At 38.6% G+C, this 25,161-nt stretch overlaps 1 protein-coding gene across 22 annotated transcripts in view; it reads right to left on the bottom strand.

The window, feature by feature from the left end:
* Dock9 (dedicator of cytokinesis 9) overlaps positions 1-25,161 on the bottom strand; it is a 261,185-nt gene that overhangs the window by 69,260 nt on the left and 166,764 nt on the right. For all 22 annotated transcript variants that reach the window (XM_063246980.1, XM_063246978.1, XM_063246968.1 and 19 more), the window contains exons 14-27: positions 23,117-23,199; positions 22,431-22,553; positions 18,654-18,733; positions 18,379-18,566; positions 18,191-18,256; positions 16,968-17,060; positions 15,226-15,349; positions 14,754-14,875; positions 13,827-13,913; positions 13,409-13,498; positions 11,733-11,848; positions 11,389-11,458; positions 10,418-10,543; positions 9,421-9,492 (exon numbers count right to left, since the gene is read on the bottom strand). In XM_063246980.1, coding sequence (XP_063103050.1) covers positions 9,421-9,492; positions 10,418-10,543; positions 11,389-11,458; positions 11,733-11,848; positions 13,409-13,498; positions 13,827-13,913; positions 14,754-14,875; positions 15,226-15,349; positions 16,968-17,060; positions 18,191-18,256; positions 18,379-18,566; positions 18,654-18,733; positions 22,431-22,553; positions 23,117-23,199 — 1,440 coding nt within the window. The remainder of the gene's footprint in view (positions 1-9,420; positions 9,493-10,417; positions 10,544-11,388; positions 11,459-11,732; positions 11,849-13,408; positions 13,499-13,826; positions 13,914-14,753; positions 14,876-15,225; positions 15,350-16,967; positions 17,061-18,190; positions 18,257-18,378; positions 18,567-18,653; positions 18,734-22,430; positions 22,554-23,116; positions 23,200-25,161) is intronic.

A 25,161-nucleotide genomic window follows, 5' to 3' on the forward strand; every position in this document is an offset into this window, starting at 1 on the left:
AGAGGAATTCAAAACAGTCTTTTTATTACAGTTGGGATCCTTTGGGACTAAAAATACTCATTTTTAAAAACCAAAAGTTCTAATCTTATTTGTCTGAAATTAGGTAAAATTAATCACTCTGCTTTTCTCAAAGTACTAACTATAACTGGTTCAAATAATTAGAATTAAGTGCTACGGATCCACTTTGACAGGATAAAGATCACTGTGGAGGTTTTGGAAAATGTGGAGCTTCAATCTCTATTCCCAGAGATTCTGATCCAACAGCTTGGCAGAACAGCAAGAAAGGAGAGAACCGTACATTTTATCCAGCACCTCTGGTGATTTGATGCTTGTACCTTGCAGAGACCTTTTTTGGGGAGCACTGGCCCAGGCTTAAGCTCTATGTATTTACACTAAAATCTACAGACTGATGGCTGCACATGACCAGTTTAAAATGCTTGGCAGCAGCCTGCTTCAAACTAATTTTACATAATGATCTTTCCTCCATCAGGAATACTTATGTAAAAAGTTACCCTATTCAGCAACTAGCAACAATTTATCATGTGCATCTTCTACATGTCAGGCAATGTTTGTATACCTCCACATGTCAGGCGAGGTACTAGATATTTTTATGGACTTTCCCATCCCATTCTTCTAACATCCCTGAGCTAAGTCTTTATTTTATAGAGGATGGAGGAAACTAGGAAATGTATCCTTAGTCACACAATTAAAACAAGTCAGACCCAACTCAGCCTTCCATCTAAAGCCAGTCTGCACTGGCTGAGACTGCACTGCCTCCTCTCCAGGCTCCACACACAAGTTATGGAGAGCTTAAAATGGGAAGGACACAGAACTAAATGCACCCTTATATCAATCCATTCATGCATCTAATTCTAACAGTCACAGAGGCGAGTAATGTCACCTCCATTCCATAGACGAGGAAACTGAGGACTAGCGTTCAGTGAGGAGTACTAATTGACCTTTAAAAGCCTTTTCTGCTCCCTCTTAGTAATGGGATCTCTAAGTCACTCGAGCACATGGCTACCCAGTTTGAAACTCTATTTCCCAACCTAACTTGAAGTTAAATATTAATAACATGAGTGAGTTCTTGTAGAGTTCAAGAAGTGACAGGTGCTTGTCCCGGCCAAATCCCTAGAAGGAGCTGCTTGTTTTCCATGCTGTTTCCATGCTGGACTGTGTCCTGGTGGTGAGCCAGCTTCTTTACCATGTAGAATGGAGATACCCCAGGATGGATAATTGGATAGGAGGCTGAGTCCCTGAATAACCTTCTTTCTACACTGTCTATGAGCTCACAATTCTTCACAATATAAAAATGAAGCTTCTGTCTTATTTAAGCCACTATTATTTGAACTGTTTCAGAGCTGCCAGACAGTATCACATTAAACAGGTAACATTTTACAAAACTTGTTCCAGGATGCAGATATTTCTGACATGATATCACACATTATTTTATGCATTAAATACTAGAATTTATTATGAAAATGTGAACAATCAGCTTTACAATAATTTCAATTCTCAAATCAAATTTTCGTAAATTTACATAGACTCAAGAACCCAGCAAGGCAGGATCAAATTACTTTTAAAAACAGAATAGCTAGCTTTGAAATTTCACAGGGATTCTATTCCATACATGTGGGTGATAACTCTAAATTCTGAGGTGTTAGCATTAATAGATTATCAGCCTCTAGGTCCTCTGGAAAGGCCCACTAACCATCAGGATGACTGTTAGTTACTTAAGCTGGACACTTCTGAACAAAAACATGTCCCAAGAAATGCTGTGGCCTTCAGGATGAGGCTAAATCAAAGGTTACTAACACTGTGAAAAGTGAGGGTAGACCATTATCATACACAGATTGAAACTTGTTAGTCAATATTATTATTCCACTAAAAGTGGACCAGACACACAGGGCTCTTGATACCATGCAGCAGCACTAGTTATAACATATATATTCTTGCCAGGAAGAAACCAACCTAAATCAAACCAAGCCTCTAGACAGAACTACACGTTTAGAGGAAATGTAGGGAATACAGAATCATATATATACACACTGTGGGGTTACTGAGTCAAATCTAGAATGTGGGAAATTCTGCTGGACAAACGACTCACTCTCTTCAACAAATACATTGCTTTGGAACAAACAAACAAATGAAGAGCGAACCGTTTGAGGATAATTTAAGAAAAAATCTGAGAAACACATCAACTAAATGCAATATGTGGACTTTATTTAGATCTCAACTCAGCTGAACCAACTGTAAAGTGACATTTTGAAAAAACCTGCACAAAAAGGAATCCAGATTGGGTGTTACAAGATCACAAAGAAATATCACCAATTTTAGTAGTTAGGTCTTTTGGAAAGTTTATTTGTTAAAAGATGACACACTAAGGTTTTGATAGACAAAAATGGTAAAATTTGGGGGACTTGCTTTTAAAATATAAACAAAAATGTATGAGGGTAAATATCTAAAGCAAGAATGACAGAATGTTGAGAAATTATTGAAGCTGCAATATTGATGATGTGAGATTCATTACACCATTCACTCAACTTGTGTTTTTATTAGAAAATCTCTACAATACATTTTTATGTTTTAAGACATGTTAAAGAATGATAGTGTTAAAGAATGATAGATATATACATTTCAACTTGACATTAATGCTGCTCAGTGACTAGGAAGCACTAACTCAGGGCCTTTGAGGGCTGAAGTAGAGATTCCCAGCAGTGATAAGCAGCTATTGGTAAAGAATACTAATTTGGCAGTAAAAAAAAACTAAAGCCTATTTATGAGGCAAGGCATGCACATAAAAGTAATAAAGATCTAGATAATTAGGTGCTTTTATGGGAACTACTATAAGCTGAAATGGAAGGAAAGCAAAATCTAGGATATCGGGCTGGTGCCCGGGGTAGTGAGTATGTAAGAGCAACTCAGAGAAGACCACACTGAAAAACAGACTTCACAGTCAAACAAACTCCAACTCCTAAGCATGGTTGGCCGCAGGTGCTGTAGCATCCCACTGGCTCAGGCACTTACCATCTACCCCTCCAAAAGATGCTGCCTGTGCAGTGTCTGCCTGCCTGGCACCTGGCTGTTCAGTCCACTTCAGCCACACATTCTGCCCAGCACTGCACTGTGAGCCAGCTGTACTGCTCGCTGCTCAACTCCTGCCACCCAGCTCCTCGACTGAGTGGGATTCTTCCTGAAGACCAACATCTAGGCTTGCTGGAGAGGCTGCTGTGGTCACTGCTGTTAAGAGCAGGGCTTTGCAGATACTCAGTGATGATGGCTTGCGCCCTTTTGATCATCTGTGCTGCCAATATGCTGCTGCCTGAAATCTGCTTCCAGGCAAGGCCTTTGGATATTTACTTCTGTGCCCCTCCTTGGGTTCTTGTATTCTCTGAGTTTAAAGGCTTCTTTTCTGTGGCTATTTTATTGTCCTCTGAGATAATAAGATTTTTCATGAATAACACTGATTTTTTTTCTGGCTTAGTAAACAACAAAAATAATGAGGCTGAGAAAAAAAATCTGCCAACGATGTATACCAGTATACAGTCTTCTGTCCTGACTACTTAATATCACACTTTTGAAATTCATCCAGTTCTTGTAAGAATGAGTATTTTGTGCCCTTTCATTTTTCGGTGGCCTTCTCACACAATTTTGCCAGTCTGTTTATCCTTTATTAGCTGATGAACATTTAGGTTGTTTCCAGTTTTTGACTATTATAAATAAAGCTGCTAAAAACATATAGGTTTTTGTTTGTTTTTTGGAGACAGGGTCTCACTATGTAGTCCGGGCTGGCCTTGAACTGGCTTTGTAGGCCAGGCTGGCCTCAAACTTGTAGTGATTCCCCTGCCTCAGACTTTGGGGTGCTGGAGTTACAGGTGTGCGTCACCACATCTTGCTTCAAACATACAGATCTTTGTGTAGACATATGCTTTTGTTTCTTTTCACTGACTCTTGTAGAAAACGGAACTCTGGGTTATACTAAAGGTTCAGTCTTAATAATCTTTTATATTCATAATAGAGTTCATTCTCACTCCCAGTCCTACCTCATCCTCCTTGATGCTAGATCTTCATTGGCATCAATATAAACTACCATTTCAAAATAATGAAGTTAGAGAGGTAAAAAAGAAGGAAAATACTAAAAAAACCCAGATTCACAAGTCAATATTGTGTGCTCTTTAAACTCCTGTAAATAGGCAAACTCACTGATAGAAAAGTTTTTAAGACATTCTACTAACATTAACACGTTTCTGTTTTTAAATCTTACCACTCCTACTAAAGAACCTGGTCTACTTCTCTATAATCTCTACTAAATCACCACTTTCTTGGCTTCACAGCTCCCAATAACCAGCTTGGTTTTTACTCTTCTCACTCTACCCTTAATCTAGTCACTCTGAGCTCTGCCCCAGTGATCTCGCCTGGCCATGATCTATTTCTTTTGCCTAAGACTCATTTTGTTCTCTGTGAATTTTGGCACCCTTTGAGGTCCAGGTAGAGTTCCAACCTCACCCCATATCCTATCAACTCTTGAAATTTGTACACATACCTCCTGCACTCTGCTTTAACTGTCCAAGGCTGAATGTCTATTTTCTCCAATGCCCATGTCAGCTTTCAGGTTGGAGACACCCTCTACTCCATTTGCATTTCTCTTTTGTGCCATGTACCTCACAAAAACTGTTCAAAACACTCCCTCCTGAACAGAAGTATGGATATTAATGTTAACATTCTGCCTGCACAGGTGTGCAGAGATTAATTTGGGGGAAGTCCAAACGGTCCTTATAGGAGATAATCATACCATCCTTCTTATACCTTCCAAATAAAAGCTCTATCCTTGCTTAACTAAGCTAGAAAATAGCTGAAAGCCAAACAAGCATATACACTTGTAGGTATATACTCTTCTTACCTATGCCAACTTTCTAACCTCCTTTCCTGAAGTGCTCCTGTGGAATTCTAGCAGTCAGCTTAAGGCAGTATGAAGGAAGACATTCAAAACCAGTCTGGTGAAATTAGTTTCTAAATTTAAATGGAAACAAATGCCTAAAAAATGCTGAACAAAGAAGCAGAGAGTTGGGGGAGTATTTCCCAGAAGGCCTCAATGACATTTTATATTTCCTCAAAAGCTACTTATTATAAACTCAAACCACCTGTCACCTATGAAGCACTGAAGTGTGGCTTAGTCCTAGTGATCAATCTAAACCATAGAGGTTCAACTATGGTGGTTAAAATTTCACTTACTGTAAATGCTAGTTCAAAGAAAGGCTCTTACTCATATTCTTCCTTAGCAAATGTAACAAAGGTATATTTGCACTAGAGACTAGAAGGTAGGCATAGGTACCCACCTCTACCTGCAGTCACAATGCAACATGAGAAGCAAGCATGTGAGATTATTCCTACAATTCCAGCCCTCTGGGAAGCTGAAGCAGAAGGACTCCAAATTCAAGCCCAACCTGGGCAACCTAGCAAGACGTTGTCTCAAAGCCAGGGTGTGGGGGTAGAGGGTTGAGGACATAATTCAGTGTGAAGGCCTGGGTTCAATCCCTAATACCACTAAAAACAAACAAACAACAACAAAAACCAGTGAAAATGTATTCCTTCATGTAAATACCATGCAGTGGGTGAAGTCACCCGTACCACTGGAAACGCACAGAGATGTACACTGAATGCATCAGTTCAACATACATAATGTCTCCAAGCACCAACTGATGCTAGATATCCCTGGGTAGGGTACTTGAAGTAACAATAAAAGCATTAATCTGCCAGAAGTGGTGGTGCACAAACCTGTAATACCAGCATGAGTTCAAGGCCAGACTGAACTACATATGAAACCTTGGCTCAAAAAACCAAAGCCAAACAAACAAACAAACGAAAAAAACTCATTATCTGAAACCTGTATCCATGTAGGGCCCTTTAACAAAATTGGTATGTACTGGCTTGATGGTACTCTCAGAAAAAAATCCCCAAGGGGGAAAAAAAAATCAAGGTCTGTATTAAAAAGATATCAAAATAGATCAACAAATTATTAAAATTACAAATTAATCATCTTCAGGCTAAAAATATAAAAACTCTAAAGGGATCTCCCAAACATTCGTAAGTTAGAAAAATCATGAACAGCAAATAAACTGGGGCTCCTAGACTCAGAATAGGGGTCCAGGACATATAATTCTTAAGATGAAAATTCTTTAAATTCCTTTTGTACTAGGAATTAAATGCAGGGCCTCTGCACTGAGCTAAATCCCCAATTCTTTCTTTCTTTCTTTCTTTCTTTTTTTTATATTAAGACAGGATCTCACTAAGCCATTAAGTTGCCCAGGATGGGTTGGAAGTTGAAATCCTCCTGCTTCAGCCTCCATAGTGCTGGAATTATGGGCACATACCACTTTAAGGTGTAAAGTCTTAATAAATATAAAACAGTGCCCAAAACAACCAACTGAAACACATACAGCTCATTAGATTGAAGGCTGTAAGCTGTGCTGGAGGAGTTCTAGCTGGGGTCAGCAGTGTTTTGGAAGAACCATAGGCATCCACAGCCCAGGGTGCAGAAAGAAGTGCAGGCGGCAGTCTCTGTGAGACCAGGAAGCTTTCCAAAGTCAAAGTGGGTGCTTGTTTTAATTTTTTTCAGAGTAAATTATGTGGCGGCTAAGCTTTCTCCTTTTGGATGTTAGTGCTCTCTTTTAGACACAGTTGGACAACAATTTTTTTTAAAAAAGACTTCTAAAAACTCTCTGAATATAGTCTTAGGACCAGATATAATTAAGTTACAGAAAAGGCAGCATTTGAATGGTTTGGATAGAGTTCAAAAGGCAAATGACTGATCTCTCTGAGGAGAGGTATTGAGGGACTGTGTCAGGAGGGAAGTAGCAGGACCTTAGCGAAGGGCTCTGCTGGTCGCAGGACCTTTGGTTTGTCGCTTTGCAGGTCTACACTTCTATGTACCTCTGTGAAACAAGGCAGAAGATACTGTTCAGGTCCCCACCGTCCCTCAAGTGTTGTGGTTTAATTTGCTGTCTTGCGAACACATATGCAGTAACTTCCTTTATTCATTTTCTAACACAGCTCTCAGAAAAGTGGTGCTGACACCTGATTATGATCTCGGTCCTGTGAGTGTCCATTTCTTCCTGCCCATGTCTCGTGGGTTTTGCAGCAGCTGCCACAGGACGGCATGGGCAATTCCCTAAATGTGCGGTGCTGGCTCCCAGCCCCTTGCCATCACAGTTCTCTGCTCGTCCTAGTCTTCATTCTCCTCCTTTAGTCCCTGCCAACTCCCACTTACTCATCAGAACCATCCTGGCCTACTCCTCTTCAGGCAGTCCTCTTACATTCCTGTGTTTTGAACACTCTGTGCTTGCTTCTCTCAGAGCACTCATCCAGAGGTAAAAAGTGACTCTTGATCTAAGTATAGTTTTCCACCTGAACTCATCGAGAGCGCAAACCATTTAAATTTTTGGTTTTCTTGGTTTTCTTTTTTGAGTCAGAGTCTTGCTCAGGGCTGACCTTGAACTCGTGGCAACACTCTGCCTTAGCTGGATTGGTGGATTACAGGTTGCACCACCATGCCTGGCTCCATGCTACATTTAAGTCTGTAACACTTGAGTCTGGCACAAAGGGTCTCACTGCATCTTTGGTGAGTAAATCAGTTACATTTTTCAGTACATTAACTTGCTTTTTCTCTCATGTAATTACATTTAGTTAGGGTTAAAAATAATGAAAACTCCACCAGCACCTTGTTATGGGATGAACAATACCTCACCTCCAAATTCATGTTAGAGTCCTGACCCTGAAATTTCTAATTGGACAGTGGGTCTGTAAAGGGTGACTGTGTGACTAGTGTCCTTTAAAGAAGGACAAGGACACAGACCTACACAGGGAAGGCAGCCTCTATAAAGTAGAGAGAGGCCTCAGCAGTAATCAACCTGCCCACCAACACCCTGACCTACGGCTGCTGAGTATCTCAACTGGGAGAAAATAAGTTTCTACTGTAAGCACGACAGACCTAGACACTAATTCAGGATATAATCTTATTCTGTACCCTACAACATTTTAAACCGAAAAGCAACATATTCAAGTGTGTGCGCATGTGTATCTGTCTGTGCGTCTGTGGGCATGCATGCTTAGCTACATACTGCCAAGTAGACAATCTGCTAGTTTCTTCCTTGGCAGGCTGTTTTGGCACAATTTAGATGATACATTTAGATGATGAAAGGCAGAGCCCACTGCCATATGGTATCTCCTTGTGCACTAAGAATTAAAAGCTTTTAACTGAATTTAAAAGAAAACACACACATACATACACCCTGAAAAGGGTTCCAAAACCTGGTCAGGTAACAGCACCTATTATACTGGAGAAAAAATATAGCTTTTAGGTTCTGAACCATCAGTCTTCTGCCCAGCAAAATCTCACAGCCTTTGCACGGCTTCTTGTTAGTATCTAGACTTGTGGGAAGAAGATCTAGATCTTGTCCCTCTGATTCTCCCTCCCTCAGCTTCCCTCTCCCCTACCTGTGAGAAGAACAGAACAGCATTCATTGTGAGAAGGCGCAGCCCCACAGCCCACTGGCCTGGGCTCCCTGTATGGCTCTCTTCCTTTCAACCAGACTGCATAGTGCTACCATATGGCCACAATTCATTGTCACAGGCACAGCTCCAGGACTCCTGTCTCGGGGCTCTTCCAACCATCAAACCCATAAAGCGACACTGCCTTTTATGTCTGCTGAACTGACCTTTAGAGAAATACTTCTACCTTAGATGACCAGAGGGCCAGTCTTACCTCAACAGGCCACAAAGGAGACCAGTCATCTGAGACACTATGCCCATCAGAACAAAGGGACAATATGAGACAGGAGGAATCAGGGACAGGACCACAAAGGCGCATATAGCTATACCTCAAGCACCAAGGATCACAGAAATTTGAGACTACATATTTGCCCCCAAGAGATGGATTATCTCACAGTCCATTAACCGGCTTTAAAGAACAGGAGATTTGTGAGATGCTGTCATCTAAGCCCTAGAGAAATGTCTACAATGGTCAAGACACTTAATAAGTGCTAGGTAATAGCATTTAAAATTAATTCTTAAAGTACTATTTTCATTTCAACAAACCTGAAGACTGTAAGCCAGTCAAAATAAAAAACATACTTTTCTTTAGAGTTAATGACATACTGGTTCTGGAACACAAGTATTCAGATCTAAACTGGTTTCAAAACCTAGGTCCTCCCACTCTTTAGCAGCATGGGCTTAACACAGTCTGGCCTCAGTTTCCTTATCTATAAAATGAGTAGGAAAAGTATTTCTCTCATAGGATTGTCATAAAGCTATAATATTTTACTGGTCATTAAGCACTTTGGATAGTCCGACATACAAAACATTCAGAAATGTTACCTCTACACACAATGAAAGAGACACAAGCTTTCACACAGAGTAACATACCTTAACTTTGCAGTTTTCTATCAAATGCTGAGCCATGGATTTAATCAGCACATCAAAGAAAAACCAAGAATACTAAAAGAAAAAAAATAAGACCTCAGTAAGAAAAACCGCAAATTAGTAGGTAAGAAGCGAACTCTCTTTAGCTGATAATGATACAACACAGAAGCGGCTGTGATCCTAATACACAGCTGAACCTTTTGACAAATCATCCCAGAGGAGAATGCCAGATGTTTTGCTTGCTGGGAAACTGCTGGCCTCCCCAACAAGAGGCACTGCTAGATTCCCATGCAGTTTTCCTCGTGTAGAATTCTCGCTCAGTGACACTCTGTATAGGTAATCTCTACATCAGTGGACTCCAATGATAGAATATAATGATTTATATGCAACTGTAAATGTGGCAATTCATTGCCGTTCCTATCTCAATACACAATTAGCAAGGTTGCAATTGGAGAACTAATTCTGTTACCACTTTGTGTTGCCTAGGCCGGTCTCCAACTTGTGAGCTCAAGTCAGTCTTTTGCCTCAGTAGCTGGGACTACAAGTTTGTGCCAAACTTCACTTACTTAACTAACTTAACTGATGCATACTAACATGCAAATTATACATGTTAATAGAGTTCCACTTAACATTTTGATACCTTTTATAGTGTGTAACATTTAGATATGGTTAAGCCTATCTAGTTCCTCATAGTTTTCATTTCTATGATGAATACTTTCAAAACTCATTTTACTTTTTGAAAAAAAGTACAATACTTTATTGATTTCTATAGTCACCTACTATTCAGTAGTACCTAGAACTTGTTGCTTCTAATTACATCTTAGTACCTATTCATCAAACTTTTCCCATTATTATGTTTTATTTATTTATTTATTTATTTAATGAGCTGGGAACTGAACTCAGGATCTTGTGCTTGCCAGGCAGGCGTTATGCTGCTGGAGCTATATCCCCAGTCCACTACTCTGTTTAATAAAGAGTTTCACCAGTTATCTAGATGTACCTTCAATAGTTTGTTGCTGGTGAGGAAATCAGCAGAAGGCTTGAGGATGGTGGTCATGGATTTGGTCAGCTCTTCATGCACTGTCTTGTATTCAGAAGCAATATATGGCTCAGCCTTATAAGCATACTTGGAAGAAAAGAGAAAGAGACTTTACTGTTCTGGTTCCAGGTTGGACTGAATCCTGAGGCTCCAAAGAATGGAGATCAGGGGACCAAAGTCTAGTTCCATGAGTGGGAGCGAGGAAGGCATGGAAACAAAGGTGGGAAGGGTGATTGTCATGTGACAGAAAGAGGGAGCCCAGGATGTCTTCAGGGAGGCCATTAGGTAAGAGAATCATCTGACTTAGATCAGTGGCCATCTAGCCCATAACTCCATCTATAAAAGGGACTTCCATGAATGTGTCCCACAACACTGGTAAATGATATCCTCAAGAATCCAAACTGTTACATAGCTATGATTTACAAAGCAAACTGAGACTGAATAGAATGCATGTTACTTCTTAGCATAGTAACTGTAATACGTAATGTTGCACATAAATAACCTGTTGATATCTGTCCTATTGACATCTCTTGCTGTCCCACAGTCATCTCATTTGATTTTGGTCAGAATTTGCCTCTCTTGCTTGGGAGAAGCCATTTTGCTGGAAATTTTAGGTGGAAAAAAGAAAAACGAAAATGACTAAATTTACCAGAGGCCTAGCCAAAAGCAACTTTAAATTCTTTAAACTTCTACATCATTTGAGTCACTTGTTCACAGCATGAAATTAAATAAATAAAAGAGTGGCTGCCTCTCTTCAAACTTTCTTTTGTCCAGTACAAGCTCTGGCAATAGAAGAAGAAGAGAAAGTACAAATAGTAAGTTATAAGTATATTCCTAAATAACCAGGCTTGTAAAAAAAAAAAAAAAAAGTCCTTAGAAGGAAAATTGGAGAGCCACAGATGTAAATGATCAGAACAGTTTGTTTTACATACCTTAACATATGACCTCAAGTGGCTCTCCAATCCTTCCTCATGGCACTGGGCAACCACATGAATAATGACCCTACACATCACAGGAATGAATAAAGCAATGAATAGTAATGTGAAAATGGAAACATTTCATTATTATCGCAGCAGCAGTAGTTGAACAATGATGATGCTATTGGCACTCAGGAAACAAGGAGACAAGGAATTATATGGGGTCCCCATGTATGGGATCAAGACATTTCTTCAATATAATGTTCAGCACATACTAGCACCCCAGGTAAGCATGATTGTGCTTCAGATGTGGACAGACTGGAAGCGAAGAAAAGTATCCATCCACCCACCTCCCTTACCGAGTCACATTAACCGCGACTTCCTCCTGGGTTGCTCTGGTGAGGACCCGGAATAGCTGATTTAGGATGGTGGGCAGGAAGGCGATCATCACGTGGCCTTCCATTGCATGCAGACTCTACAGACAAAGAATGGAGAAGTTCACATTATCTTTTAAAATGTCAGCCAGCCTGAAGTCATTTCTACTTAGGTTCATAAAAAGACAGAATTACTTCCCCTAAAATAAATGGGAGGCTCAAGGGGTTACAGAATGGTCCCCTATGATGTCCATGTCCTAATGCTGAGAATCTGTGAATGTTACATGGCACAGGAGAACTAAGATTGCTAATCAGCTGGCCATAACTAGGGATTATTCAGATGAACCAATGTACTCACAAAAGCTCTAAACACTAGAAAAGGTAGAAAAATAGCCAGGGAGCTGTGACTAAGAACAAATGTCACAGGTGACATACTGCTACTGATAGATGGAGAAGGGGCCAAGAACCATCATATATTTAAAAAAACAACATTGTTTTGCTTAGTATGTATATGTATGTGTTTTTCCTTGACTAAACCAACCAAACCTACCCTCTTTCTCATGTTTCTTACTTTGTTGCATGCCCACAATGCCCATAGCTAGTTAAGTTTTCCTTTCTGAAATGCTTCTCCACAATTATACTCAGGCTGAAAGGCACTCACATGAACCCTATTCTTGCTTTCACTGCTCTGCTGACTTTCAGGAAGCTCCCTACCTCCTGCACAAAGGCGGGAATAGTAAGTTGTGTTATTTCTCTGTTTTATCCACCTAGTGCATCTTCACTAAATTCACTTTGTTGCCTACAGTGAACTGTAATTCCTTAAAGGTGAGGTCTGCTGTTTTGAGCATGTCTGTGCAAAATGATGTGTCAGACCCAAATGCAACCATGTTAGGAGGCAGAGTTTAACAAGTGCTGATTGGTACATGAGCACCTTTACTTTATGAATGAATTAATGATGCTAATGGTGGGGTGGATCCAGAATAATGGGAGACGGTTCTCTATAAAAGGACAAGTTTGGCACTTTTGACTCTTTTTCTTCCTTTCTCTTTCACCCAAACTTGTTTTTCTACCTTCTACTATGGGATCACACAGCGAGAAGACCCACACCAGATGCTGGCACTAGGATCTTGGGCTTTCCAGCCCTCACAAGTGTGAGAGAGTAAATTTCTGTTCTGAAAAGTTACACAGTCTCAGGTTTTCTGTTATGGCAGCACAAAATGGATGAAGGACTGCTTCTTCTGTGCTGTCACTGTGCACAGTACCCAGGGAACACTCCACAGAGACCTGTGTTTAGTACTGCTTATATAAGCATGCGAAAAAATGTGTTTGCAAGGTCCAACTTTGAGAATACATAAGATCATACAAAAGACAGGAGCAGTGCTAAATCTGCTTCTTGCCACTCAAAATCTATACTGAAACCATTGTTGTGAAAGTACCGAGGTGACAGCATCCTTCCAGAAGTTCTCTGGTTGGCTGATTGACTATAGTGCTGGGGATGGAACTCAGAACCTCATGCATGCTAGGCAACTGCTCTATCACTGAGCAACAGCCCTGATACCTTACAGAAGTTTCCAAGAGAAGACAGTAACACACTTACCGAATAGAAAACCCAAACTACTCCAAACTCATTAAAAAGAAGCTATTTTAAAAATCATAGATACCTTAAGGTATTTTACAAGTTCATTCCCTACAGCATGGGCTCCAGATTCAGTTTTCTGACAGTACTGGAAAAAATTATGTAAATGCTGGTCCTGGGGGAAGGAAGAGAAGAAAAATCTATTTGCATGTACATTATGAATATTTGCTTCTTGTAACAAGCATGCATTAATTTTATTCCAATACTAGGAAACTGGTCACATTAAAATGACAGAACCAAAAAAAATTCTCCAACAAAGCACACTGTTAAAAATGTCACTTGTTCTAGGCATTTATAACACCACAAAGAGTACACTGTATGTATTTTCCTCAAATGATCTGTAGGGTAAAAATACCCATATGACACTGTAGGATTCTGTTTAACAAAAAACTGCAAACTGAGTCACAGAGCAATCATTGCTAATTTTATGGAGTAGCACGCACCTGTGTATACACTGTAGAAACCAAGTGAGTTGAAACTTTCAACAGCGGCTTTCCTCCATCTACCCATTTAATTTCTGGACCATAATGCTGAAAAAAATAGGCAGGGGGAAAAGTCCCAACAGATCAGTTATCTTAGCTTCTATATGACCATCAGTGAGGGTACTGAGGGCTTAACGACTCGGAGAGCATTAGTAAGGTCCATGCTATGCCTGGCCACAACAGGAATGTAGTCAAGACTGACTCCTGCACTCTTCTTCCTTTAAGTACAGAAAACTGGGTTTTCTAAGTTATCTTTTCTGTTTGATAGCAACTGTGTGAGAATTACTGTCCATTTAACAAAGAACAAGTTCTATTTCACCAGTATTTTTTAAAAGACTGGGTTCAGGAGTTTGAAAGAGATGGTACAAGGTATCAGATATAGCAAATAGGACATAGGAACTCTTGATATGGGCTAAGAATCAATTATCTATGCTTATTTTGACTTCTGAAACCTTCATTTTAGGTTACGTCCAGACTAAGAATTGGACCTGAAAGTTGTATGGTTTGCCCTTCCCTTGGTATACTTTACTATCTATTCATAACAAGGACAAATTTGGCATTAAGTACCAAGACATCCCAAGCATGTTATAAAACTGAAATCTATAAAATTTAAGATAGCTAAAAAGAATGTAAAGCCAAAAGAACAATTAAAGGAACCTCAGGTTTTCATGAATCAGAAAGGTTTCACAATGAGCTACCATGTGGGTGAGGGATTTGCTCAATAGATTTACATTAAGCTGGAAGTGTAGTTTGTAAACCTTAAGAACTCATCTTTGAGAATGATTGTTTTGCAGAAACACATTCCTATCTCATTCAGTATCTGGTTACTGTTATTTTCACTGTTCTCTTCTGAAGGAACTGGGATAATCAATCTTAAAAGTTCCATACCCTGCCCATCCCAAGCTCCTGATAACCAAGGTAGCCAGATGGGAGATTAGCTGAGACAGGGATGTGCTGCTCATTAGTCAGCACCCTTCCATCTTTCAGGAGAGGAAGCCAGGAATATCCAACTGTTGAAAACAACAACAACAAAAAAAATCCACTGTAAGTACATCAAAAGCTAATATAAAATTGTCTGACTGTGATAACTAAGTATCAGTTACAGCAACAAATGTTAACACTCTTGAATATGGTCCTTGATGAACATTTTCTACAATGTACTTGGCCTCTTTGACTATAATCCTAAATTTTATTTTATAAAAAGTTACATATGCAACTCTGGTATGCTATTTTTATGCTACATAAAAAATTAATTGAACTACCCATTCACTAAAAAATGCAAATTTGGGATTGAAATACAGTTTAGGAATCTAACATGCAAATTTTTATCAAAAAGGAAAGGAATGATGAAATTCCCAACCTTGTGTTTCAACAACATCTTTCTTCTTCGTGCTTCCTTTACTTGAGTTATCACAGCTGACATGGAAGAATGTGAACAACAAGTGGTGCTTTTCATGAAGCTGGGTGGGCAATTCTATTTTAATCTGCAGAAACACAAAAAACAATCTTTTCTCACATTCAAAAAGATCAAAACTTTTTGTGAAAACAGAGATATGTGTCAGCAGATACACAAATGTGAATGTATTTTCCCATTGTTTTTAGCATCTGCATTTAAACACATCTGAGTGGTAAACTGTACCTAGAGAAAATGAATTATGAATTCACTGACTGGAAGCAGAAGAATGGTAGGTTGTTTTGACGCTAACAGTATTGAAAACACAGGACTGCAGGTACTGTACCAACTTAACACAGTCTTGGTACATGAAAACATAGAGAAGAACGCCTCAAAGTGGGATTCACATGGCAGTTATACTGAACTACAGTGGACCCTGATGTGGGTTCATTTACATGCACGATTTTATTCGTTTTTGTTTTATAGTGCTGGTTCTTGAGGCCAGGACCTCAATCATGTAAAATACATACTCTACCACTGAGCTTTATCTTAGGCTTACTTTGAAATTTTGAGATTTGCTATAATTTTAAAAAACTCATAGACAAACCATATAGCCTAGAAATACTAAAAAAAATTAAGAGAAAGTTAGGTATTTCATTAATGCATAAAATACATGTATATAAAAATCAATTTTATTATTTAACAACCATAAAATATATACAGATCTATTAGGAAAGTTAAAATTTATTAAAACTTAAGATTGTATATGACAGCCAGGCATGGTGGCACATGCCTGTAATCCCAGCACTCAGGAGGCTGAGGCAGGAGGATTGTTGCAAGCTCAAGACCATCTTGGATTACAAAGTGAACTCAAGTCCAGCCTGAACTACACAGCAAGAGCCAGTCTCAAAAAGACAAAAAATTTTTTAAAAAAGATTATACATAGTACCATATGCAGTCAAGAAAAACAGAAACAAATGTCCAGCTACAGGATTAAGAATACTGCAGTTTCACAGCCACCTGCGGTCATTATTGTGGTGTTGTTCAGTATCTAATTAAACTGCTGTGTGAAGCTCATCACCTCTACATGAGCAGTTTTTCATGTCAGTAAATCTGCAAAGTGCCCTCATGGTTCTTAAGTATTTTTCACCGTATATTACACGAGACACACAAAATATATGTTAATCCACTGTTTACGCTATTGGTAAGGCTGCAGATTGCTAATAGTTAAGTTCTGGGGGGTTCAAAAGTTGCATGTGTATTTTTGACTGCTGAGGAGGCAAGTTGGTGTCCTGACCAAATTCAAAATTATAGCAAATCTCAAAATTTCTAAGTAACCTGACCCCGGTCAACTGCATATTGTACTTTTATATAAGCAAACCTGATGACAAAAAAGGAAGATTCTCAGGTCCAACAAATGTAACTATACTCAAGTATGAATTTCCTGCCAGAATATTAGTTGTGTTAGTAATGACTGAACTATCACCTTTTCTTTTCTGTATGACTTACATTTTCTAAATTATTATTTTTTAACAATAAAGATGTACTTTAATAATCAGAAAAATGTGTAAAACAAATACTTCATTTAGGAATTCTTGGAGTTCCAGTATGCTATGTAGCTTCTCTTGAATTTTGCTATGCCAGATAAATAATTTGACATCTCCCTTACAAGTGGTCAAACTGAGTCTTCCCATGAAGATACCACCTACCTCATCGTAAAATTCTGGGTTTTGGTGATGGTGTAAAACAGCAGCAAAGGCGCTTCTTGTGAACACTGGACCGCCAGGTCTGCCATAAATGCACTAAAATAAGAGTTAGCAAGGGGCAAACATCAGGCTTATTAGTACAATAAGAAAGAAAGTACAATAAGAAAGAAAACTCAAGAGAGTATTGCAAAGAAAGTGGTGATTCTACAGCATAAACCTTCAGTAGACTTCTGCCTATGAGACCCCAGGCCTACTAACCTAACTTTGGGGTCCAAGTCACCTGCAAGTGGTCTCCAGGACCACTTACCTGCTCCCTTCCTACTCATCCATGCCTGGGTGACCCTCTGTTTACTGTTCCCTTTCACACTCTCTTGCTTTTGATTAAACAAACCCTTCCAAACAACCTTTGTCTGTGTGTGCACCAAGCAAACTTATGTGCATTCTTCAAGAAACTGTTAACTCTTTTCTGTGACTTCTCAGAATTTTTCTGTATTTTCTGGGTACCTGGAGTTCTCCCCACAACTGATTCTCACTAAACTGTAAATTTATCAAGGGTGAACACTGTATCTTTTTGCTTATCCCCTTCCCTTTTTAGAAAGTCTTTTAACTTAGTAAAGAATTTGGACTTTGGAACTAGACTGCTTGGATTTAAATCACAGTTCCGATATTGACCAACTCATTTAATTCTATGCATTAGTCTCCTCATCTAAAAAGATGGATATAAGTACTACTTAACTCAAAAAACTAAAATAATAATCAAAAGAATTAAGCACACAAAAGAGCGGTGCTTGGAGTATGAGCAGTGTTTAATGAAAGTCACCTCAAATCTGGTATCATTTTTCTTACATTATAATATACATTTAATATAGACCTGCTGTGGATGTTATTATTGCCATTATCAATATTATTCATATTATAATTCTTAGCACTCACAATATGCCTGTTTCACAGTAGGTGCAAAATAAGCATTTACTGAATTGAATATATATAGGAAATGTCACCCCTAAAGAGAATAGACAAAAGACAGTCAGGACCAAGAACTAAGGTATTCCGTTTTTTGTAAGATTCAACATACATAGTTGTATAGTATAACATCATATATTTTTTGTTTGTTATCAATTACAATGTTTTAAAATTAGCTTAGTTGTCTAACGTCATGCAAGTGTGCTTTTAAAATGGAAAAATTAGAATATGCAGACAATTACAGTACACACACAAATTCAAACCTTTAGAGGCTGAGAGTCTTCCTCATCTAAATCTTTGAATTCAATGCAAATTGCAATATTCCTGGCCTATAGCAATATTTAAAGAAACAAGAATAAGAAAAAGTTAGAATATATAATTATGTACACAGAAAGCAAAATCTCAAAGGAGAATTTGATATTAAGAATAAACCCGCAACCTGCACACTCACCTTGGCAAAGGACTTTTGACTGTCATATTTCAAGTACTTAGGATAAACATAAAGGTGATTGTTGTAGATAGTGTAAGGCTGCGTGTGTTTTGGTATGCAGGGCACAAATTCCTCTATTTCAAATGTGACTGGAGTCTTAGTACAGGGTTCAAATTGCTTCATGGGAATGTATGATGAATTAATATAATCTGAAAAGAGATTCAAACAGTCCAAACTAAGGTAAAAACTAACCAGGCAAAAGTTTTGTGTGCTTATTAAATAGAACTTACACTTACTCGGAAAGTCTGAGGAAACATTATCAATTGTAATGTCTAGATTGCCTAAAATCACTGGGAGTTTAGCCATCTTCTCAGGTCTATAAACAAAAGAAGAGAACAAGCAAACATTTATAACTTGATTTAACTATGAGACTTAAAACCTACAGCAGCACTTTCAAGAGAAGTGTATTCCAGCGTAATGACAGCCAAAGGGCAACATTAAACTTCTTGGTAGTGACATGAAAAAAAAATGGTAAAAACATATAAAATTATTTTTAAAACTGCATTTTATTTAACCCAACAGATCCAAAATATTATCATTTTGGTATGTTACCAGTAAAATAATGTGCAAACTAAGACTTTAAAACCAGATGCATATTTTACACCTGAAGCTCATCCTAAATCAGAGTTTCTGTATTTCAAGCTCTTAATAGGCAAGCAGGGCTTGCAAAGGTCTACATAAAGAATATCAGCAAAATAGTTAGAATTAAAGCACTTCTCAACCACACTAGCCTCACCATAATTATATGGCTTATTAAGAATTATTGGCACGCCCAACGAGACATCATCTTTGGCTATACTGGCTAGCAAATGTGGAATATGTAGTAGTTGCTCAATGAAACCAGCGGCATTGGACCTAGGATCCAATACAGGAATCTCCTCTGAAGTTCCTGATAGGCACTGTTATTACCTCTACCCTTCTGGTGCCAAGGTAACTCAACACTGTCGTTCCCCTACCAGACCATACTTCCTCATAGCATGGTGAAATCTGCTCTTCTGAAACTTCTGCTCATCAAGGGGGTTGCTTGTGCCTTTAACTTTCAAACACTTGTAGCTACCACACGTTCTGAAGTCCTCCATTCTCAGCACCTCTGTACTTCTCTCCTAAGTTGACTTGATCTATCTTGGTCCACTTTCTCCTAAAAGAACGTGCTACTTAAATCTAGGTACCTGGAACTGTACAGGTCAGGCACTATGGTACAGTAGAACCAGCAATGGTAGGATAGATTTCTGGTGTAAACAGTAATTTATTTACTAATGCAGCCCACACCTTTTGGTGGCTGTGTACTAGTGAACCACATTGAATTTATAATCATCTAAGTCCCTAAATCAGTTTTTATTCACTTTTATTATTATGTTATGTGTCTCACCTGTAGCTAAACAATTGTGTTTGGACCTCAAAATAGGGTTTTACATTTACCTTGATGAAATTTCATCTTTCTACGTTTGAGCCACTTCCAGTTATTGAAATCCTCCTAAACCCAGGTTCAAACATCCTAACAGCTTTATGTCATGAAGACATTTAATCAGCATAATTTTGTAAGCATCATCAATGAAGATATTGCACATGACACTGCTAAGAACAGACTCTTTCTCAAATCTCCAGAGGCCCATTTACAGAAAGATACCAGCTCATTCATCACTCTTTCTGGTATCTGATCACTCCAACAATTGAACAACTGCCCACTGAACACAAAAACATTTTTCTGAATTGTTCATAGGGTATCATGATGCATATATATCTATGGTAAATATATTCTGAGGGTTTTGCATTCCTCTACTGCACTAGCTTGGCAACCCAATTTAAAAGAGAGAAGAAATTTAATTAGGATGACCAACACGACCTATTCTTAAAACAGAACGCAACTGGATGGTTCTTCATAAGCCACCCATTTAATCATTTCTTTTACAGCATTGCCAAGTAACATCAAAGCTCAGTAAATACCACCTTGTATTCAACTTTTGGTTTTACTCTTATTTTTTAAAAGTTTCTGTCTCTTGTTTATAACATTCCATATATTAATGTTATTTATTAGGCAGACTCACATACAACTTCTTGGAGTATCTTGGAATCATGTGTGGCTGAATTAGGACTTTCTAAAAATCCTAAATTCTTGCTTCCTTACCACCAAAAACTATGGTGAGTTGATCTATCTTGGTCCATCCCCAGTTCTAAGTTGCAAAATCTCTTTCTCCTTGTTACTTTCCTTCTACACTAGAGTTTAAAAGAGGAATTCACTGAAATCCTGAGAGATGTCAATGATTTTCCACACATTTCACCTTCTGTTAAGATTGCAGCCAAGAGACCTCCAGGTGCAGCCCAGAATAACTTTACATTTTGCTTCCCAACAGTTAACTTCTGTGAGCTTTAACTGCCTTCCAAGTACTGCACACTCCCTGACGATACACTTCCTACAAAGCTCTTTGGAGGAATTAACCCTCAGACGTGAGTTTCTAGGCAGGCGCACTCTCTCAAGTTAGAATTTCTCACTTCTCTTCATTTGAACAATTTAACACTGTAATGTTTCATAAGCACTGCATTCCACAAAACTGCAGAAAAAGCTGTGAGGTTGTGGCTGCTTCTGAGTTAGAAATAGTCTGTTTATTACATATAATATATGCTATTTCTCAGACCAAACACATGACACCCACAATTTAAAGACAAAAGATTTAATTTGGTTCATGGTTTCAGGGGATTCAGTCTATGGTTGGCTGGCTTTAAGGCAGAAACATAGCAGGAGGACATGGCAGCTGGATAGCAGAGAGGAAATAGTGAGGACCAGACATAGACATGAAGGTCATGCATCCATGACTTTCGAGACACCAATCTGTGGGCAGCTCCCAAGCCAATCAAGTTGACAGCTTCACTGTCACAACAGTATTATTTAATTTTTTTTATGCCTTTCAATATAGTTCTACATTTTTCTCCTCATAGACTACATCTCTGGAACTAATTAAGTCTATTTCTATGACCCGTATCTCTTCCTTTCTGCCAGCGAAGAAAAAAAAAAGGTAAAAATGAAGTTCAATAAAGCTAAATAGCTATTCTTGATTTTTTAGGTAAGCCGATATATTGATATTTTCTTTTTCAAATAAAAAAAGTAAGACTGACATATACTGATGTATAGAAAAAATAACACTTAGCTCCTGGACATCCCTTTCACGTCACCTTCTTAAAGTCTTGATCTAGTCTTAGAAAAACAGTCCCTACAATCCATCTCTCCAGCAAAGGAGATCAAGCTCATAGATTTAGAAGTGAACGCACTAGGAAGAAACTGTAATAGTGTACAGTGGTTAAAACCACAGACCCTCAGGCCACACAGACTTCCACCCACTACCAGCTGTGTGAGATGGTGGAGTAATGCTTCATCTCTCTTTGCCTTGCTGTTATAGACTGAAATGTGTCCATCAAAAAGAGGGTGCAATCCTAACCCTCAGTACCTATGAGTGGGATCTTATTTGGAAACAGGGTCTTTGCAGATGTCATCAATTAGATGAGGTCACTTTGGTTGGCCCTGATCCAGTATGACTAGTATTCTATAAGAAGGAAATCAGAAATGGTAAAATGAGTTACAAACCTAGAGATTGTTTATCTTAGATAACTACCCATATCTCCCTTCTTCCACCCTAACATCCAATCAGATACACCCAGATCTATATCTATCTGCTGTGATTGGAACTAGCCACCTCTTTCTATTTCCTCTGGCAGGGGCTTTGTCTTGTGCTGTCTCAATGCAGAGCCCTCTCAATTTTCAATTTATTCTCTAGACACATCTCTGTTCCTAACCCACCCCTTACAGCACCACCCAAAACATCTAATACAGAATTCAAATCACCCAGGTTACTCTGCTGATTGTGAACCCTTTCTCTTTTTCCTACAACTTGAGGAAATGTTTTGTATCCACTCTCCTACCCTCTGTGATATCTGAATTGAACAATCATATGACTGCTACCCTGTCCCACTCCATCCCATTCTGTATTTCTTTGGTAGGGAAACAAGATTTTGAAACTCACTTCCGAAAGTCTGCAAGTAACTTGAGCATGTCATCATTTGATAGCTTATTGCTGTCTTGCCTGTAGACAGCAGAAAATCTGGCATTTTTGTCAAGGTTTCCAGCTGTGTCCTTAAACAATGTCCTGAAATAGCAAAGCAACATTTTTAAACTGAGCTTTCAGAAGACCAAAACAAATCCATCATTTAACTCTAGCTTCCATGCATAGATGAATTATTACTTCATTGGTGGTAGCCAATAGAAATCTCATTATCTAAAAATGTGGGAAAATATTCATGAGGATGAACATAACTAATTCAATTTACACCAAAAACAGCTTTAGCTAAGTTGTACTTAGAAACATTATTATACGCTTAGGAAGTAAAAACCACAGAGAGAAGCCACTACAGGCCCCCCCTAGAGTTGCCACCCATTCCCAGGTGACGGCATACACTGAAATCTGTGATCCCTCTGTAACAAACTTGCCCACCTTCCAGGGTTAGAGGGCTGCCCTCTGGCCAGCATCTTTCTACTCTACATCTTACTACTATGACGCTGGTAAGTGAATTTCAGATCTGAGACTTGTTTATTTTGAATTTCACACATTCAAATCCTCTTTAACTCTGAATAACAGACAGAATAACCCTATTAACATATGCATTCATCTATCTATACCTATATGAAAGTTATGAAACATGTCCCCCTTACCTTGCTGCCCAAGCAAATGGCATTCTGTACAGTCCTAGTCTTTGGCATGCCTGCTTGGCATTCTTCAGCACTTTTTGAGCAACCTGAAAGACATCAAAATATAGCCGTGAAAAACTGCACCCCTTGGACAGATGAACTAAGATCTAAACAGTCATCATTACACATTCACTCGACAAGCTCTTGCCACAACATCATACACATGGAAAAGCACATCTTACAGCAATGACTATGGCTGGATTCATATTCAGTACAGACTTCTTTATTTATTCTTTGACAGAGATTCTTAAAGAATATACAATGAGCATTGTTTCTAAAATACATGTCTTTTTTTCACTCTATGAATGCAACAAACATGCTATTTACACTTCTTTTTAACTAATGGCTACTTTAATTGTAAGCTCAGAGTTATTAGCAAATGCTAACATTTAATATCCATGCCAAAATATATATTACTAGAATTCAAAGGACAACACTAACGAACATACTAAGCTTTCCACAATTCCTAATGTGCACTAGTTTGTACAGATTCCCACAATTGAAAGGATATTTATCATTAAGACATAGGTATTGACAGATTATTTTCAATTGATATAAGTTGCTTTCTTTTTTTCCTCTCTCTGTTTCTGTCTCTGTTTCTCTGTCTCTCGCTCTCTCTCTCTCTTTATGGGGGATCAAACGCATGACCTCACACTTGCCAGGCAGGTACTGTGCCACTGAGCTATTCTTGGCTCCTAATTTGTTACTAATGAACAATTTTTGTTGTGAGTTGACTGATTAGTGTATAAGGAAGTATATTTGCTTTTGGCCAAAAAATGTGTATATGGCAGTTTTATTACTAATCAACTCTGCCTCTGTTACTAAAGCAGGTGACACTTAATTTCTTCAAATTTGCTTGTACTGTGATAGTGCCCTGTTAGCTTGATTTAGAGTGGTAAGTTACCTGATTACATCAAAATCAAATCAATTTTGTACCTTATCAAGTCAGTATCATTGTTAGAAATACAGCACCTTGAGGCCTGCCCCAACCTTCTTGGACCAGAATACATGTTCTGACAAGCTCTTCAATGAGCCATTGCACCACCAGGGGTGAGAAATGCACCAGCAGGTGTGAGAGCCATATGTCTCTAAGCCAAACTGAACCCAGCTGTGTGTGCAGGCCATAGACCTCTCTGGGTTCTTTTTTTTTTTTTTTTTTTTTGGTACAGGGGCTTGAACTCATGACCTCGTGTTTGCCAGGCAGACACTTATGCCACTGAACTAAATCCCCAGCCTAGGTGCTACTTTTTTCACCTGAAAAATGAAGGGCTTGATAATACCTTACATTTTTCATACACTTGCAACACTTTGTGATCCCCCTACAATCATGCTGTGAGAACTGCTGCTTTAAGAGTGAACTGGAAAATACATTTTGGTTGAAACATGCCAGGAGGTCATCTGGTACTGCTGTTTCATCTTAGTAGTGTATGTTCACCCCCACCTCGGTGAGGCTTAGAGCATATGCAGTCCTTAGGTAATACAGCTGAGTCTTTCCAGAGAGTCAGTTTATTTAAATGTTTTCAGGTTCTAGATATTTAGATTCTGACAATAATGAGTATGTTTTGGAGTAAAATGCAGTATTTGCATAAAATTTAAAGCTAGAACTCAAATCTTTGATAAATTTTATACTTTCCTGCAAACAAGGACTGAGCTCTCAGACCTCAGTGTAAGAGCCCTTTGAGTCTCCTGTATCTTTAAAACTCTATCTAAAATAGGTATCTAAGGAAACTGTTCATAAAAGTTTCCTATAAAGTGAAAATGAAAACACACTCCAAATGACATTCTAGATCATCCTGGAAAACATGAAGAGATAATTCTGATAAAACAAAATAATTTTTCCACCAAAACTACTATGCTGACGTGAGACATAAGTCTCAATTCCTACTATAATGCTGTGCAGGTACAAATACATGAAAGCACTGACAATGCACAGATGGAAGAGCTTTATGCTCCATTCTTTCATAAATCAAAGAAAAGCAGATTTCACCCAATAATCACTGGACACTGGG

The sequence above is a fragment of the Cavia porcellus genome, unplaced genomic scaffold (genome assembly GCF_034190915.1).
Source record: "Cavia porcellus strain 051 isolate PalLab524CR breed Dunkin Hartley unplaced genomic scaffold, mCavPor4.1 scaffold_4, whole genome shotgun sequence".
NCBI classification, from domain to species: Eukaryota; Metazoa; Chordata; class Mammalia; order Rodentia; family Caviidae; genus Cavia; species Cavia porcellus.